Raw genomic sequence first — 14,269 nt, forward strand, 5'->3', positions numbered from 1 at the left:
GTATGTGTTGGAACTGCCATTTTTAAAGAGACATTTAGTGGTTTCAGCATTTTCTTCTGAAGACCCCAACATGCGTTTCCGGGATTCCACCTGGTAATTAATATTCTTGTGTGAAAAAATAAACCTTTCCACAGCAACCAATTGAGATTGTAAAAAATAATCTGATTTTTCAATGAGATAAGAAAAGCTATTAGCCGTGACTTCCTCTGGATCATTCATTTTTAAGAGTGGAGATTTAAAGCAATAATATTGATACAGCAAAATTCACCAGCTGTTCAGGGACTTGCATTCTTCCCTCTGCTGCTTTTTGATACAGGTAGTAGCAGTGGCCCAGCATAGCATCTTCATCTTTCTTTGGTGTTTGAGAATTTTCAGGAATGGTTTCAACTTCGATGGGCAAACTTGGCTAACATTTACATCTATCTTCTTGGTGGAATATCTGAGCAGTCCTACTCTTGTGTTAAAACTGGACTGTAAAATTGTGTTATAACTTTCTGTTCTAGTGGAGCAACGTGATTTCATTGGAGTGGATGGCATGGGAAAGAGGTTGTTCTTTATGGCCAATGAAGCCGATTTGGATGAAGAAATTATCATTAAGAGATCCATCTTGCAGAAGTAAGTTTTGGTGTTCTGTTTTAGTTCGTTCGTTTGGTGTGGAACCAGGTAATCAAGAGTGCTAAAACAAATACCATATATACTCGCATATAAATCGAATTTTTCAGCACATTTTTGTGCTGAAAAAGCCCCCCTCGACTTATACGCGAGTCAGCTGTATTTTACAAAATATTTTAGGGTTTTTATTTGTCGGCCACCAGGGGGTGCAGTTTTTAGGCTAATGGCACCAAAATTTCAGGGTATCATCAGGTGAGACTCCCGATGATACCAGCCAGGTTTGGTGAAGTTTGGTTCAGAGGATGCAAAGGTATGGACCCCCAAAGGGGGTGCCCCCATCCCCCATTGTTTCCAATGGGAGCTAATAGTAGATAGGGCTACATTTTGAGGGTCCATAACTTTGGATCCCTTGAACTAAACTTCACTAAACCTGGGTGGTATCATCAGGATAATCTGTTGCTGATACCAGCCAGGTTTGGTGATGTTTGGTTCAGGGGATCCAAAGTTATGGATCCCCAAAGTGGGTGTTCTCATCCCCCATTGTTTCCAATGGAAGCTAAACAGACCCCCTGAACCAAACTTCACCAAACCTGGGTGGTATCATCAGGAGGGTCTCCTAAAGATACTCTGAAATGTTGGTACTGCTAACATAAACATTCCGCCCCTGACAGGCACCCTCAAATTTTCCCCAGATTCTCCCTTTAAATCACCCCCGCGCCTTCTGAGTGGATTTAAAGGGACAATCAGGGCTTACCAAGCTGGTTTATTGTTTTTCTTTGAAATAAATATTCAAAAACATTTAACCTACTGATGTCTCAATTAATGTAATTTTATTGGTATCTATTTTTATTTTTGAAATTTACCAGTAGCTGCTGCATTTCCCACCCTTGACTTATACGCAAGTCAATAAGTTTTCCCAGTTTTTTGTGGTAAAATTAGGTGCCTCGACTTACATGCGGGTTGACTTATACACGAGTATATACAGTGGCTTTTTAAAAGGGTGAAACTGGCAAGGAACGTGTATGAGACTAGTACTGGAAATGCATGGGATTGATGTCACCAGGTATGCTGAGGTGGAGGACAAGTGCATTATCCAAATTGCATCTGAAACAGAGATAATGGCAGATCCCCACCGCTCAAGTGGCAAGACAGAAAGGAGGAAGCTCCACCCAGCCCCTAGAAGCAAAAGATATGCATCCTGGTTGTGAGAAGAGGCTCTTTAGTCCCTCACAGTAAGTCAATTTAGAGTCTTCTTTATATCTTCCATTGGACACATTAGATCCACATAGATAGTCTTGATCAGAACACCCATTTTTCAGTCAGGGGGTAGAATTATGGCCAACAGAGGGTATTCTGTGTTATTTCCTGTATACATTTTTCCTGACATCTGCAGTTATTTGTAGACTGTTGCTGAGACGATGGATACACACCAATCTTCAGTGTTACAAGTTCTGCCACTTCTTGTAGCCGTTGCAGAAAACCCAGTGCTGGTTGAGCTAAAACAGGGGTCGGGAACCCGCGGCTCGCGAGCCGCATGCGGCTCTTCCGCCGCTGTTCTGCGGCTCCATCAGCCGAGCCGCGGGGCCCCTCTTCTCCCGCGCCTCTGTAGGCGAAAGCGCAGGGCTGGGGATGATTGCTCCCTGCGAAGCCGCTGCCCGCCGGTGCCGGCACCTTCTCCCCGGGCTTCTCAGCAGGCGGGAGCATCGCACTCTCGCGGCCGGCCCGCCGGCACCTTCTGTGGCAGGGCGGAGATCGCTTCCGCTGCCGCCCGCCGGAGCCGCCGGGCACCTCTTCTCCGCCTCTGCAAGCGAGCAGGCGCGAGCATCGCTACCTCGGGCGTCGGCCGCCGAGCCGGGCCGGGCACCTTCTCCCGCCCCTGCAAGGAGCAGGGCTGGAGCATCAGCTTCGGGCGGCGGCCGGGCTCCGCCGAGCCAGCTGGCCCGGGCCTGCGAGGAGCAGGGCGGCATCGCTTCTCGCGGGCCGCTCCGCCGAGCCGCCACCCTTCTCCCGCCTGGCAGGCTGGAGCATCGCTTCGCCGCCTCGCCGAAACCGGGCACCTACTTCTCCCGCTCTTCTGCAAGGAGCAGGGCGGACAGCTTCGGGCGGCCGGCTTCCGGCCGAGCCGCCGCTGGCAGCTCTTCTCCCGCCCTGCAAGCGAGCAGGGCGGAGACATCAAGTATTCCCGGGCGGCCGCCCGCCGAGCCGGGCCGGGCACCTTCTTCTCCCGGCCTCTGCAAGGAGCAGGGCGGGAGCACCGCTTTCGCTGCCAGTCAAGCCCGCCGAAGCCAGCTGGCACCTCTTTCTCCCCGCCTTCTGCAAGGAGCAGGGGCGGAGAGCACGTCTGGCAAGCCGCCGAAGCCGCTGGTATTCTGCCTCCCGCCTCTGCAAGGGAGCAGGGCGGGAGTATCGTTGCCTCGGCGTCGTCTCGGCCGAAGCCGCTGGCATCTCTTCTCCCCGCCTTCTGCAAGGAGGCAGGGCGGAGCACCAGCCCCGGGCGGCCGGCCCGCCGGCTGGCACTTTCTCCCGCCCCTGCGCGGGCGGGAGATCGCTTCAAGCGGGCCGGCCCGCCGAAGCCGCTGGCACGCTTTCTCCCCGCCCCTGCAAGGAGCAGGGCGGGCGATCGCTTTCTCAAGCGCCGGCTCCGGCCGAGCCGGGCTGGCACCTCTTCACCCTCGCCTCTGTAAGGAGCAGGGCTGGGCGATCACCGCCTCTGCAGCCGGGCAAGGGCCGCAGGTCAGCCGCTGCTCATTCTACGCCTTTCGCCCTGCAGGCGGGTGTGTGTGTGAGCGGGCGGGGGGGGGGGCGCGAGCGAGCAAGTGGGCGGGGGAGCGGAGGGGGGGCGTGCCAGCGAGTGGGGGGTGGGTGAGCCAAATGGCTCTTTGAGGGGAAAAGGTTCCCGACCCCTGAGCTAAAATATCAAATACAGTTCTCTTCTTACCCATCATGGTGGCATCACTGTGTTATCTCTTTAAAGTTCACATGATGGAAAAGCTGTTTTCTTCTGATCAGTATAACATGATGTGGATGTGATTGTGCAATAGCCAGTACTCCAAAAGTTCCTTCTTGTCTTGTTCATTCACTTTGTCTATTAGTCTGTTTAATCTTGTGGACGTTGAGCTGTGCTTGATTCTCTTAGCAGGTTACAATAATTTAAATGTAAAGGTATGGTAGCTCAACCATCATTCAGGCTTCCCTTATCTTAATCATTCATTCATTCATTCATTCATTCATTCATTCATTCATTCATTCATTCATTCATTCATTCATTCATTCATTCATTCATTTATTTATAAGCAGGGGCCTCTCAAAGATTTGGGGGGGGGGGCATCTCACCTTCAGTTCCCACACTATTTTCTCTCCTCTTTTCCCCTTTTCCTGTTTCCTTTTCTCCTTCCCAACTACCAGCCCTACTCTACCTTTATTCCCTCCCCTTCAACTTTCCCTCTTTCCCTCTCCCTAGTAGCTTGTCCTTGGGAAAACTGTGTTCAGTGCCAGTGGGGAACCCTTACATGCTTGTGTGAGGTACTTCACTTTCCCTAGTTTTGCCTCCATATTCCTTCTTTTTCGCTTCCTTTCAGCTTCCTGATTTCTTTTCTATTTTCAATCAACCAAGTAACCTCTTGTCTGCCCTCCATCTTCAGCTATATTTATTATGTATTTATTTCATTTGTACCCCATTTTTCTCCACAATTTGGACTCCGCGTATTCTCCTGCCATCCATTGTACCATCACAATGACCCTGTGAAGTCGTTTAGGCTAAGAGTGCTCCAAGGTCACCAAGGAAGCTTCCTCAGCAGAGTGAGGGTTCAATACTGGTCTCTCAGATTCCAGTCCAAGACTGCAGCCACATGACTACACCATGTTTGCTTTTACATCATGTGCAGTCCATTACATGCAGTCTACAGAAAGGGATCATAAATCCAGTTTATACTTCTGGACCTTCTGTTCAGTCCTGGTTCTTCTGTGGGGTCTTTCTTCAAGCAGCTTACTGGGACTTTTTAAACCACAGTGTTTGAAGTGCTGAAGAGGATAGAGAGAATACTCTCAGAATGCTGGGATCCAGATGGAAGTGGTCTCACCTGTTAGAATGATGAATGATTTTAAATTAAATGGAGAGCAGTTCAACATGTCAAATTAAAGGTTTTTAATTTTTCAAAACTTACATGCTGGAGGGAGCAGCTTTAGTCTAAATAGAGAGAACAGTTTTTTGGAGATGTGATTTATTAATTTTCTAAACAAAAAGGTAGATAAAAACTACATTCTGGAACACTGACATGTTAGCGCTATTTACTTTGATATCAGTACTATCTAGGGTTAGTATTGAGCAAAGAAGTAACATTTAAAATTAAGTTATCAGTATCTAAAGAAACCAGAACATCTGAATTTTGTCACATGTACTTCAGATTGTGAAAACAAGATTTACACAAATTTAAATTAGTTTGTCTACCCCCAGGTTAATATTCATATTAAATAATTCCCAGCACTCTCACTGCCCACTAAAACATTTGTTTTAAAGTGGCCAAAAGCATACTCCAACCTCTCCCTATCCATGTTCTTTTTTTTGTGACCTATATGAGCTTCCCAAGTACTTTTTATGTTCCTATTTTTCACAGGAGGAACTTAGCTAACCAACCTTGAATTCTGGCTCATTTTCTGTGGCTCTTTCATAGCAGTTTACTCCCCTTACTTTATGCCACTGGAGGGAAGGTTTAGAGTCAAATGTTGTCTTCCACTGATGGAAGGCTCTTCTGCCTGCAGAAAGGGAGTTGCCAGTTCCTCAACCACTTTCTGTTCTTGAAGGTTTATTTGTAATAATAGAATTTTGTGGAGTTCAGAGAGCTACATCATGAGGGAAAAGGCAGGGAAGTTCTATTCCATCAAGATTGTTTGGCTGGCAGTATTTTAGATTCAGCCCCAGTTCCACCCCATCTCCATTTCTCATCTAAACTAACATTCTGACTTCCGTCACATTTTGTTGGGGACCATTTATATGTTTGGTTTTATTTATTTGAAAAAAGTACATCCTTCACACTCCAAAATCTGTATGGGGCGCCTAAAAACAAAATAAAATGAGGGTTGGATTCTGTGATCCATCAGTAGAAGGGCAAATGAGGCTGCCTTGTGTTAAATCAGACCATTGGTCCATCATGTCTGAGGCTGGCAGGTCTCAGGCAGGGGGCTTTCACATCACCCACAGAAATGCCAAGGTGCTGATGATTGTCGATCTTCCCCCATTCTCCTCTACCCAAGGGTCCTTTCTAACCCCAGGAAAGTTTATTCCCAGAATTGTGGGACTCAAATGGATAAGTTGGAAGGCTGCAGTGGGAAGGAGAGTTCCTTTATTCTCTCAGCTCCACTAACATAAAGGAGAGGAGAGAGTGACATTCGTCCCTTCTCCCGCCTCACTATAGCCTTCTTACCAAAGGTCCAGCAACCCCAGGAATAAGCTTTACCAGATCAGGCAGATCTGTCGAAGGAAGGTAAATATTGGGAAGATCCACAGTCCTTGAGGATTCCAATCCCATAATAAAAGAACTCTATCATAATAACTCCTAAAAAATGAAGTTGCAAAATCATTGAGCAGCAGCCAGTAAAAATAAATGTATAAAATCAGCACAGAAATTAAGAAAGGACAGTGCAAGAAGATGAAATTCCATTAAATCTTGGGTGAAAAATGTTTCAGCACAGTGCTTAAAAGTCAGTAGTTGTATTGCCAAGTGAGCGTCATGGAAGAAGGCTTTCCATAGGAGGTATGCCACCCCTGAGAAGGCTATGTCTCTAGTTTCTGCCCATCTGTGGGTAGAGCACCAAGATTATTTTATTTATTTATTTATTTATTATATTTATATACCGCCCTCCCCGAAGGCTCAGGGCAGTTTTCATCAACAATAAAAGTTTAAAACATCGTATATATCATTTATCTAAAATACATAAAATATTAAACTATAGATGGCTTCAGCTCTTCAGATGAGATCCATTAGTGCTTCAGATGAGATCCATAACTGGCAAGTTGGACAATACTGGAGGAGGCATCCTTGACTGAAATTTCTAAGTCCAAAGATTAAAGGAATAAGTAAAAATGTCCAATAAGACTCCACATAGCAGCAGGGAGCAAACAGCCGCAGCATAGTGTCATAATACCTTTTGTAGGATATTAAAGAGATTAAAGTACATGCATCAAGGAAGTTCAGACATAAAAAGTATTGACTCCATAATTCTGCTGGTTATATTTACTTTCATAGTTACTTGTCTAGTCTCAGATGTGTGCCAGTCTTCAGATAACAAGGATTATATCTCAGTTGATTGATACAAATATTTGTGCCAGACAGAAATAGCTGACTTCAAATGCTGGTTATAGAGGTGAGATGGATGTTTTGGTCTGAGCAGTTAATACGTACTTTCCCCATGTCTTCTCCCTAAGCATTTGGCAAGTCATCTGGTTAGAAAAATTATTCCTTTGACCTTTCCCCTACTCAAAAGTGAGGGCTGATATGTTTGTTCTCAAGGAGTGATTACTGAAGGCACCTTAGATGCTTATGGTTGCACAAAGAAAGTCAGTAAAAGACACCTGTTGGAGCAGGTCTAAATTTAGAGCATTTCCTTTTAAAAATTCTGTGGGTTGTTTGAGGATGAGTTGCCCCTAATAAACCACCCACCTTTGTGCGTGTTCCATCTGTGCAAATGCAGGTGCAGAGCTACTTGCAGAGGATATGCTAATAAATCACAATGACAATCCTGTCTGCTCGTTACCTCATACCAAAAGAAATGCCTCCTAAATAAATGTATGGACTAATCTCAAGATGGCTTTGAAGTGCCAGTGAAGTCTTGACTTTGAAGGATCATATTTTTATATACAAAAAAGTATATATTTTTTCTCCCTTTCCCCTTATCTCACGCTGAGATGCAAATAAAAAAAATTGTCTTAAGGCTGTTATTGTGCGGAGGGGGAAAACAATCAGGAGCAGTATAAAATAAAATAAAAACCCCAAGACTTGTGTTTCATGCCTCTGTAAAATACTAAGAAAATACCACACAGACTTGCTTGGAACTTTAGTTTTTGTTGCCAGGATCTTCTCATGAAATTTCTGCTTTACATAGCAGCTTGAATCCTATTGCATCTTATAATTCCATATGAGTGTAAATCTCATAAAATCCATTTTTCAGGTCAATTTGCGGTTTTATGTCAGTTCTGAGGATTTTATAGTTTCCTCTAACCTGCTATGAATCACTGCAGTTGGAAAAAGGATATCTATCAATTTTTGTTTAATATTTTAGATATGTTGTGAGATCAGTACCCTGGTTCAGTGAAAACGGGTACGCTGGATGATGTCTTAGTACATATAGGCCAGCAAGTGTGTGATTTCTTGCAGTATTAATCTTGATGTTTCACATGGAGCGGCAGAGTAAGTGCCATTACATTTACTGATGTTAATTTTAACTTTGATAATTCAAAATATTCTTGGAGTCTGACTTTTGAAAGTGTTTGTGACCTGAATGTGTGTGTGTGTACATATATTTTGAGTATATATTATATATTATGTATCTGCTGAAAATGTGCCTAGTTGCTCATGGTGGACCATTCTTAAAACTGTAAAATCCGTTTCAGTTTCATGGCAGTGGCACAGAAGGGTTAGTATAAGGTCAGAGAAGTTATCCATGCTTGTTTGAACACAGTATGAATGTTCTCTGCCACATGTTAGACATACGTTACTCATCACTAGGCTGGGATTCCATGACGCAAAGGAAACTGGAATGCAGAGTTAGTTAACACCCCTGTCCTGGTCAGAAATGTATTCTTTACAGAAATGTAAGGAAGCAGGATGGAGAAAATATTATAAGAAGCACTGCAAGGGTAGCATGAGAAGTGTGACTATTCTAAAGTGATTGAGCTCTGTTGCTCCAAATTCAGTCCAAGTTCTTGTTCCAGCTTTCTTTACTGTTCAGTGAATCATGAAATTTGTGCCTTAACAGGGCATTTTCCAGTTAGCTACATGGAAATAGCTGTGGGATTTTTGCAAGCAGCTAGCGATTCGTCTCTTTCCAAAGGAACCTTGGCATTGTACTTTGAAAGTATATAAAATTGAGCTCATTGTTTTCAAAATTAGCTACATTTAGTATTGACTGAATTAAATAATGCCAGTTTGTTGCATTTACTGGGCTGATTGTTGATGGAATCGTGCATGACTGACCTATATACTGTGGCACAGCTGGGCACCAGCAAGTTGGGAGCAATAGCTTGAGCCTTTTTGTGGCAAAGACTGAATATAAATATTTTTAATAAATAAAACAAATTTAAATATTAGCAAGAAACGTTGTCTACAACTAGCACAATGTTGTTGAAATCATTTTACACATTCTGGTTTCAATTATTATAGTTTTAAAAGCTTTTTTCATTTGGAGGAATTCTACTCAACGATTTTCTACTCAACGATTTTCCTAATAATTGCTATTCTGTTTGGTCCCTAATAGAATTGTGCTGGTGCTCTGACCTAGATAGCCCAGACTAATCTGTTCTCCTCAGATCTTGAAAGCTAAGCAAGGTTAGCCCTAGTTAATATTTGGATGGGAGACCATGAAGGGGTACCACGGTTGCTATGCAGAGGCATTCAGTGGTAAACCACCATAAGTCAACTGTGACTTGACAGCAAAAAAAAAGTGCTGGTGAGTTCAAGTGTTACGTAAAGAGAGAGGTATAATAGTACGTATTCCTTTCTCTTATTAAAACTCCTCTGGGATCCTCCATCCGTGTTTCTGCCATTGTCCTAATTCACAAATACCTCTCCCCACATCCCCCAGTGTCCATTGCTCTATGCCCAGAAGATAGCAAAAAAACCTCCAAGATTCCTAGCCAATCTGGCCTGGACAAAAATTGCTTTCTGACCTCAAAGTGACAATCAACATGTAAGAAAGGGCCATGAGAACAAAGCACTTATGCAGCCCTTACTGCTCTCCCTCTAAGTTCACAGAATCAGCATTGCTGTCAGATGGCCATCTAGCCTCGGTTTAAAAACCTCCAAAGAAGGAGATCCCTCCCCCGACCCCTGCCCCCCAAAAGCCTGTTGTACTTGTTGCTTTGTCAGGAAGTTCTTCCTGTTTAGCTGAGAACTCTTTTGATTTAATTTCAAACCACTGGTTTGGGTCTGACCATCTGGAGCAAGAGAAAACAACTCTGCACCAACCTCTATATGACAGCCCTTCAAGTACTTGAAGATGATTATATTATTTCTTCCCATTCCTTTCTTTCCTTGTATATTCTCCATATCCCTTGACAACATCACCATTTGCATTGTAATATGAAGCCTTTATCTTGGGCCATTTGACATTTTTACTCTTGCTTTACCATGTTGGAAAACCCCTCTCATTTTCCTCCCTTAGCAAGAACACAGGTTCATGCTGTGGCCAACCTAACCGCTGCACCCTCCTTTTCTCTGGCCTTTGCTGTCACACTTTGATACCCATCATCTCTGTCTAGCAGGCTGCCATAAAAATCATTCACCTCTCTTGTTATTCTGATTATTTGACATTAGTTCTTAAATCTCTGCCCTGGTACCCTGTCTTTATTGGATCCAGAACATACATTTTTGTCCTTCCTGTCCAAGCTCCCTTCCTGTCCAAGCTTCCTGTCCAAGCTCCCCATAGTCTCTGATTCTCCCACTGAAACGAACCAAAGCTGTGTAAATTGAGTGATTGCATCTTCTTCTGTTTATCTGTGCCTCTGCCCTCCTCCTTTCCCTTTGTTGTCTTACTTGTCTCAAATTTTAGATGATATATTTTTCAAGGCAGGAGTCTATCTTCTTGAACTTTGTAAAGTACCTTTCACCTTCATATAATATGTGAGATGTGTATAGCATCACATGGATTGGGAACGCAGATTAAGAAGAGTACTGGACACATGCCAGAGCTTGCAATTTCCAGGCTTTTCTTCCTCAGCACTGCATGTGACCAATATGAATATTAATGTCCTTTCTCACAAGGGATATCTTGTAAAACTTCTTTCTTAACTAAAAAGTACAGTAGAATTGCTTCACAAATCATTAATATAACATTAGCAAAAGGACCATCAGAGGCTTTGTATAGATTCCTCTATACATGCTAAACATCACACTGTGCTTGTTAGGTTCGTTGCTTCTAGCTGAGGCCAAATAATTTGAACGCTGTGAAAAATCTTTAAACTCCCCACTTGAAACTTTGATTTTTAGCCAGGTAGAACAGTAATAACACAAATCAGACCAATGAAGCTATACATTTTAGCTGGAACCCAGGAGGAAAAAAATGACAATTTCTGTTTGCATTATTATTAGCGCTATTTATGCAGGAAAGGCCTTTCAGCAAGCTTGGTTATTTTTCAGAGGGGCCTGGTTTTCAGTTCTTGCAATACAATGGCTTAGGGCCGTAGTTGGAAAATTGCACCCAAGGCGCACTTCCCAGATAGAATGGCTAAACCCCATTTGAGAACTAGACCTCTTCAGGCTACTTTTCCTGCAGCCTTTGCTTTTAAGAGCCCTTGAAAAATATTGTTCCTCAGGTAATCTCGTGTTCTGTGCTTGGTCTGTGTCTTAGCATTTCAGTGAACACCTCTTTCCCAGGCCAAACAGCTATTGAAATTCTTTAAACTTTTCAGGAAGCGAAGTATGTGAGCATATATTTAGCAGCACCAGACGCTATTGAAAGCATAATGGGTTCTTCCCACATTCAGCTCCATTCTTATCTCAGTGGCCAAGCCACTGTATCTGAAGTTGTGTCAAAATTATTTTATTTCTGTGCTTTGGTCTCATTTTATAATCACCCCCTCAATTCCAGTATTTTTAATGAGATGTTTACATGTAGAATTTATATTTATGTATTGGCCAAAACCCTGTTACCCATTTTAAATGGAGATTCCATGGTCTTTACAGTCTTATTTAGGGTCTCTCCTTGCAAAAAAAAAAGTTATTGTTTTTCTCCTGGTTTGATATATGTAGTAGTTATTGAACTAACTATATTGCTGTATGAAGAATGAGAATGGAAACCTTTTTTAAGTTTGGGGTATTCTCACAATTGCATGACTTAAATTGCAGAAAAGATGTAACAGGGAACAAAAATCTAGCACAAAATGAGTATTTAGAATTCAGTATGGACTCAAAACAGAAGGTCTGGGAAATTAATTTTAATTTACTCCCCCAGTTGGTCTACCTGTATGAAAGATGTCTCATCTTGCTACCACTGAAACTTTCAGGAATTCAACTGCTCCCTCGCTTTTGAAATTCCTCTCAATTTACAAAATATGTTCTTTCTTTGCCAAAGAAATAATTTGCCCATGGGATTATTATAAGCAATCATTGGAGGGAACATGTGTTTTTGCATATTTGATCTTCCAACCAACACTGAATGCTTTACAGAATAGAGGTCAGTTCACACTGCTTGCATTTATATAGGCCTGTTGTGTGTGTTGGATCTACACCAGCGTTATGTTCTAGGAACTGGCTCCGGTTTAGTTCTGATAACATGCTGCATTGAGTTGAGTAAAAAAAAAAGGAGTGTGTGCAATTCCTTTTACGACCTGAGAATCATATTGTCATTATTTTAAGAAAAGTAAATGCTTATTTCTTTAAGACATTTGAAGGAATTGTCTTGAAAACTACAGATTTGTGTTTAAAAGACTGGATATTGGAGAGAGAATATAAGGAATCTCAAAACCTTAAAATCTCTAAGTGCATTTTTGAAGAGATTATTCAAAGGTTTTCATATCCAGACTTAACAATTCCAAGATCCATCAGCTTTAGCTTGCCATCTAAAACATTCCTTTAAAAAATCAAGTTATGTGAAACTTCTTACTTGTGGTGTGGCGGGGGGGTGGGGAGCTGGTGAAAGCTCTTAGAGTTTTCCTTATAATCCTGTTTCCTGTGACAGTTCTTTACTTTCACAAAGTCATCACACATCTGAAATTATTAAGACAATGAAGCAGAGATCAAAGTGGTGGTGCCTACCATTCAGGTGAAAGATGTTCTGTGAGCAGATGAATGATTTGTAGTACTGCTGTGCATTGGGTACTTACTGCAAGATGTCTGAATAAAGTCATCATGCAGTAGAATAGATTATATCTCTATGTTGATAACATTATTTTAATAATAAGTTACTTCAAGAGGACTCTGATGAGGTAGCATAGAAATTCTGTAAATAAATACATGAATTCTCATTCAGTTGCAGGGCCCGTCTCTCTTCTGCATATTCCACTTTATCTTCGAATGTGATACAGAAGAGCCAAAACAAAATTTGCAAGCAGCACTTGCATCCTTAGGGAAACGTGCAAGTCACTGCTTTGGCTGTTATCCAGAGGTATGAAAGAACATGCACTCGTCAGTGCTGTTGTATAATGTTTGAAACAACTGAAAGAAGTAATGTCTAGTAAGCAGAGACAGAGGATAGTTCTGTGTGCTTCTCTGAGCAAGAGATGCCTCTATTACTGTGGGATTTTTTCTTCACTTAATATGTGTCTTATTCCCACCTTTCTTTTGGTTGAGAATTTCTTTTCCCTCTGTACTAACCTGAGTTTCATATGTTGTTTGATGGAAACAGCTTTATGTACAAGGGGAGAAGTGATGGGGTATGACACCATCTGTGTAGATTAGCTTCTGTAGTCTTAAGTGACTTCTTCATGTGGCCCTTGTTTCTGGACATATATTCCTCACTGGTTTATCTGTTTGCTTTGGTGGTTTGTCTGTTCGAACCTTTATGATATATTGAGGATCTTCTGCATTAGATTTGGAAGTGAGAAGTATGAAACATGCTTTTAAAGGTATAGGTCTCCTGTCTTAACTTGTCTGATCTTTCTCCATACTTACTTACTGAATTTGTGTGTCCATTTTTCTTCTTTACATTCTTATGAGCATAGCTGTGTCTGATGCCAAGAGGTGAATAATCATAATTCTGCTACCGGTATTACTCAGGGATATTTTATGATCCAGTGAAACAGAGATGAATCCTCAGATGATATACATTTTTTAAAAAAAATCCCAAGAAGAAGTTACAACGCATTTGCTTTTTTATTAGATATGGCAAACTAATATGGCTCCTGTTTAAAAACCTAAATTTTCAAGTTTGGTTCAAGCAGTTAAATGTCTCTCAAAGCCATCAAAACATCCAAATGTATTACTCGCTGGTTTATTATATACAACTATGTTCCATGCTAGTGTTAATATAATTAGTGCAATGTGGGTATAATCTTCTCTTGAATTACTCTTGCATGCACTGAATGTTCACATTAAAACTTCAAAATGCTGAGTGAAAAAACAGCACCTCCTGAAAATAGGTAGCATTTTTTTTTGTTAATAAATTTTTATAAGAAATAAAGAATACAAAAAACACAGAAAAGAATAAACACAAATTTGACAATATCAAAACACAACCAATTATAACTAACTAAACTAAACAACATACACCCATACAGTGTCTTCCAGCTATCTCATTGTTGAATTCTAATCCATTCTAGGTTCGGGACTATAGTTAAAATAAAACAATGACTGGGCTGTTGGGGAGAGAGGTCTCTAATTTGCCTGCTTGTTTCATCATGGGAGGAGCTAGGGAGTGAGTTCAAACTTCCTGTTGAGGTTGTGCATGCCTCCATCTTCACATTTTTAAGAAGTCTGGAGTTGTAGAATTGTTTGAGTGAGTAAGTGAC

The 14,269-nt window shown here is 42.0% G+C and overlaps 1 protein-coding gene across 1 annotated transcript in view; it reads left to right on the forward strand.

Moving 5' to 3' along the window:
• EIF2B3 (eukaryotic translation initiation factor 2B subunit gamma) overlaps positions 1–14,269 on the forward strand; it is a 96,050-nt gene that overhangs the window by 25,947 nt on the left and 55,834 nt on the right. The window contains exon 5 of the mRNA XM_048498707.1: positions 504–615. Coding sequence (XP_048354664.1) covers positions 504–615 — 112 coding nt within the window. The remainder of the gene's footprint in view (positions 1–503; positions 616–14,269) is intronic.

Source organism: Sphaerodactylus townsendi, linkage group LG05 (assembly GCF_021028975.2).
Source record: "Sphaerodactylus townsendi isolate TG3544 linkage group LG05, MPM_Stown_v2.3, whole genome shotgun sequence".
NCBI lineage: Eukaryota > Metazoa > Chordata > Lepidosauria > Squamata > Sphaerodactylidae > Sphaerodactylus > Sphaerodactylus townsendi.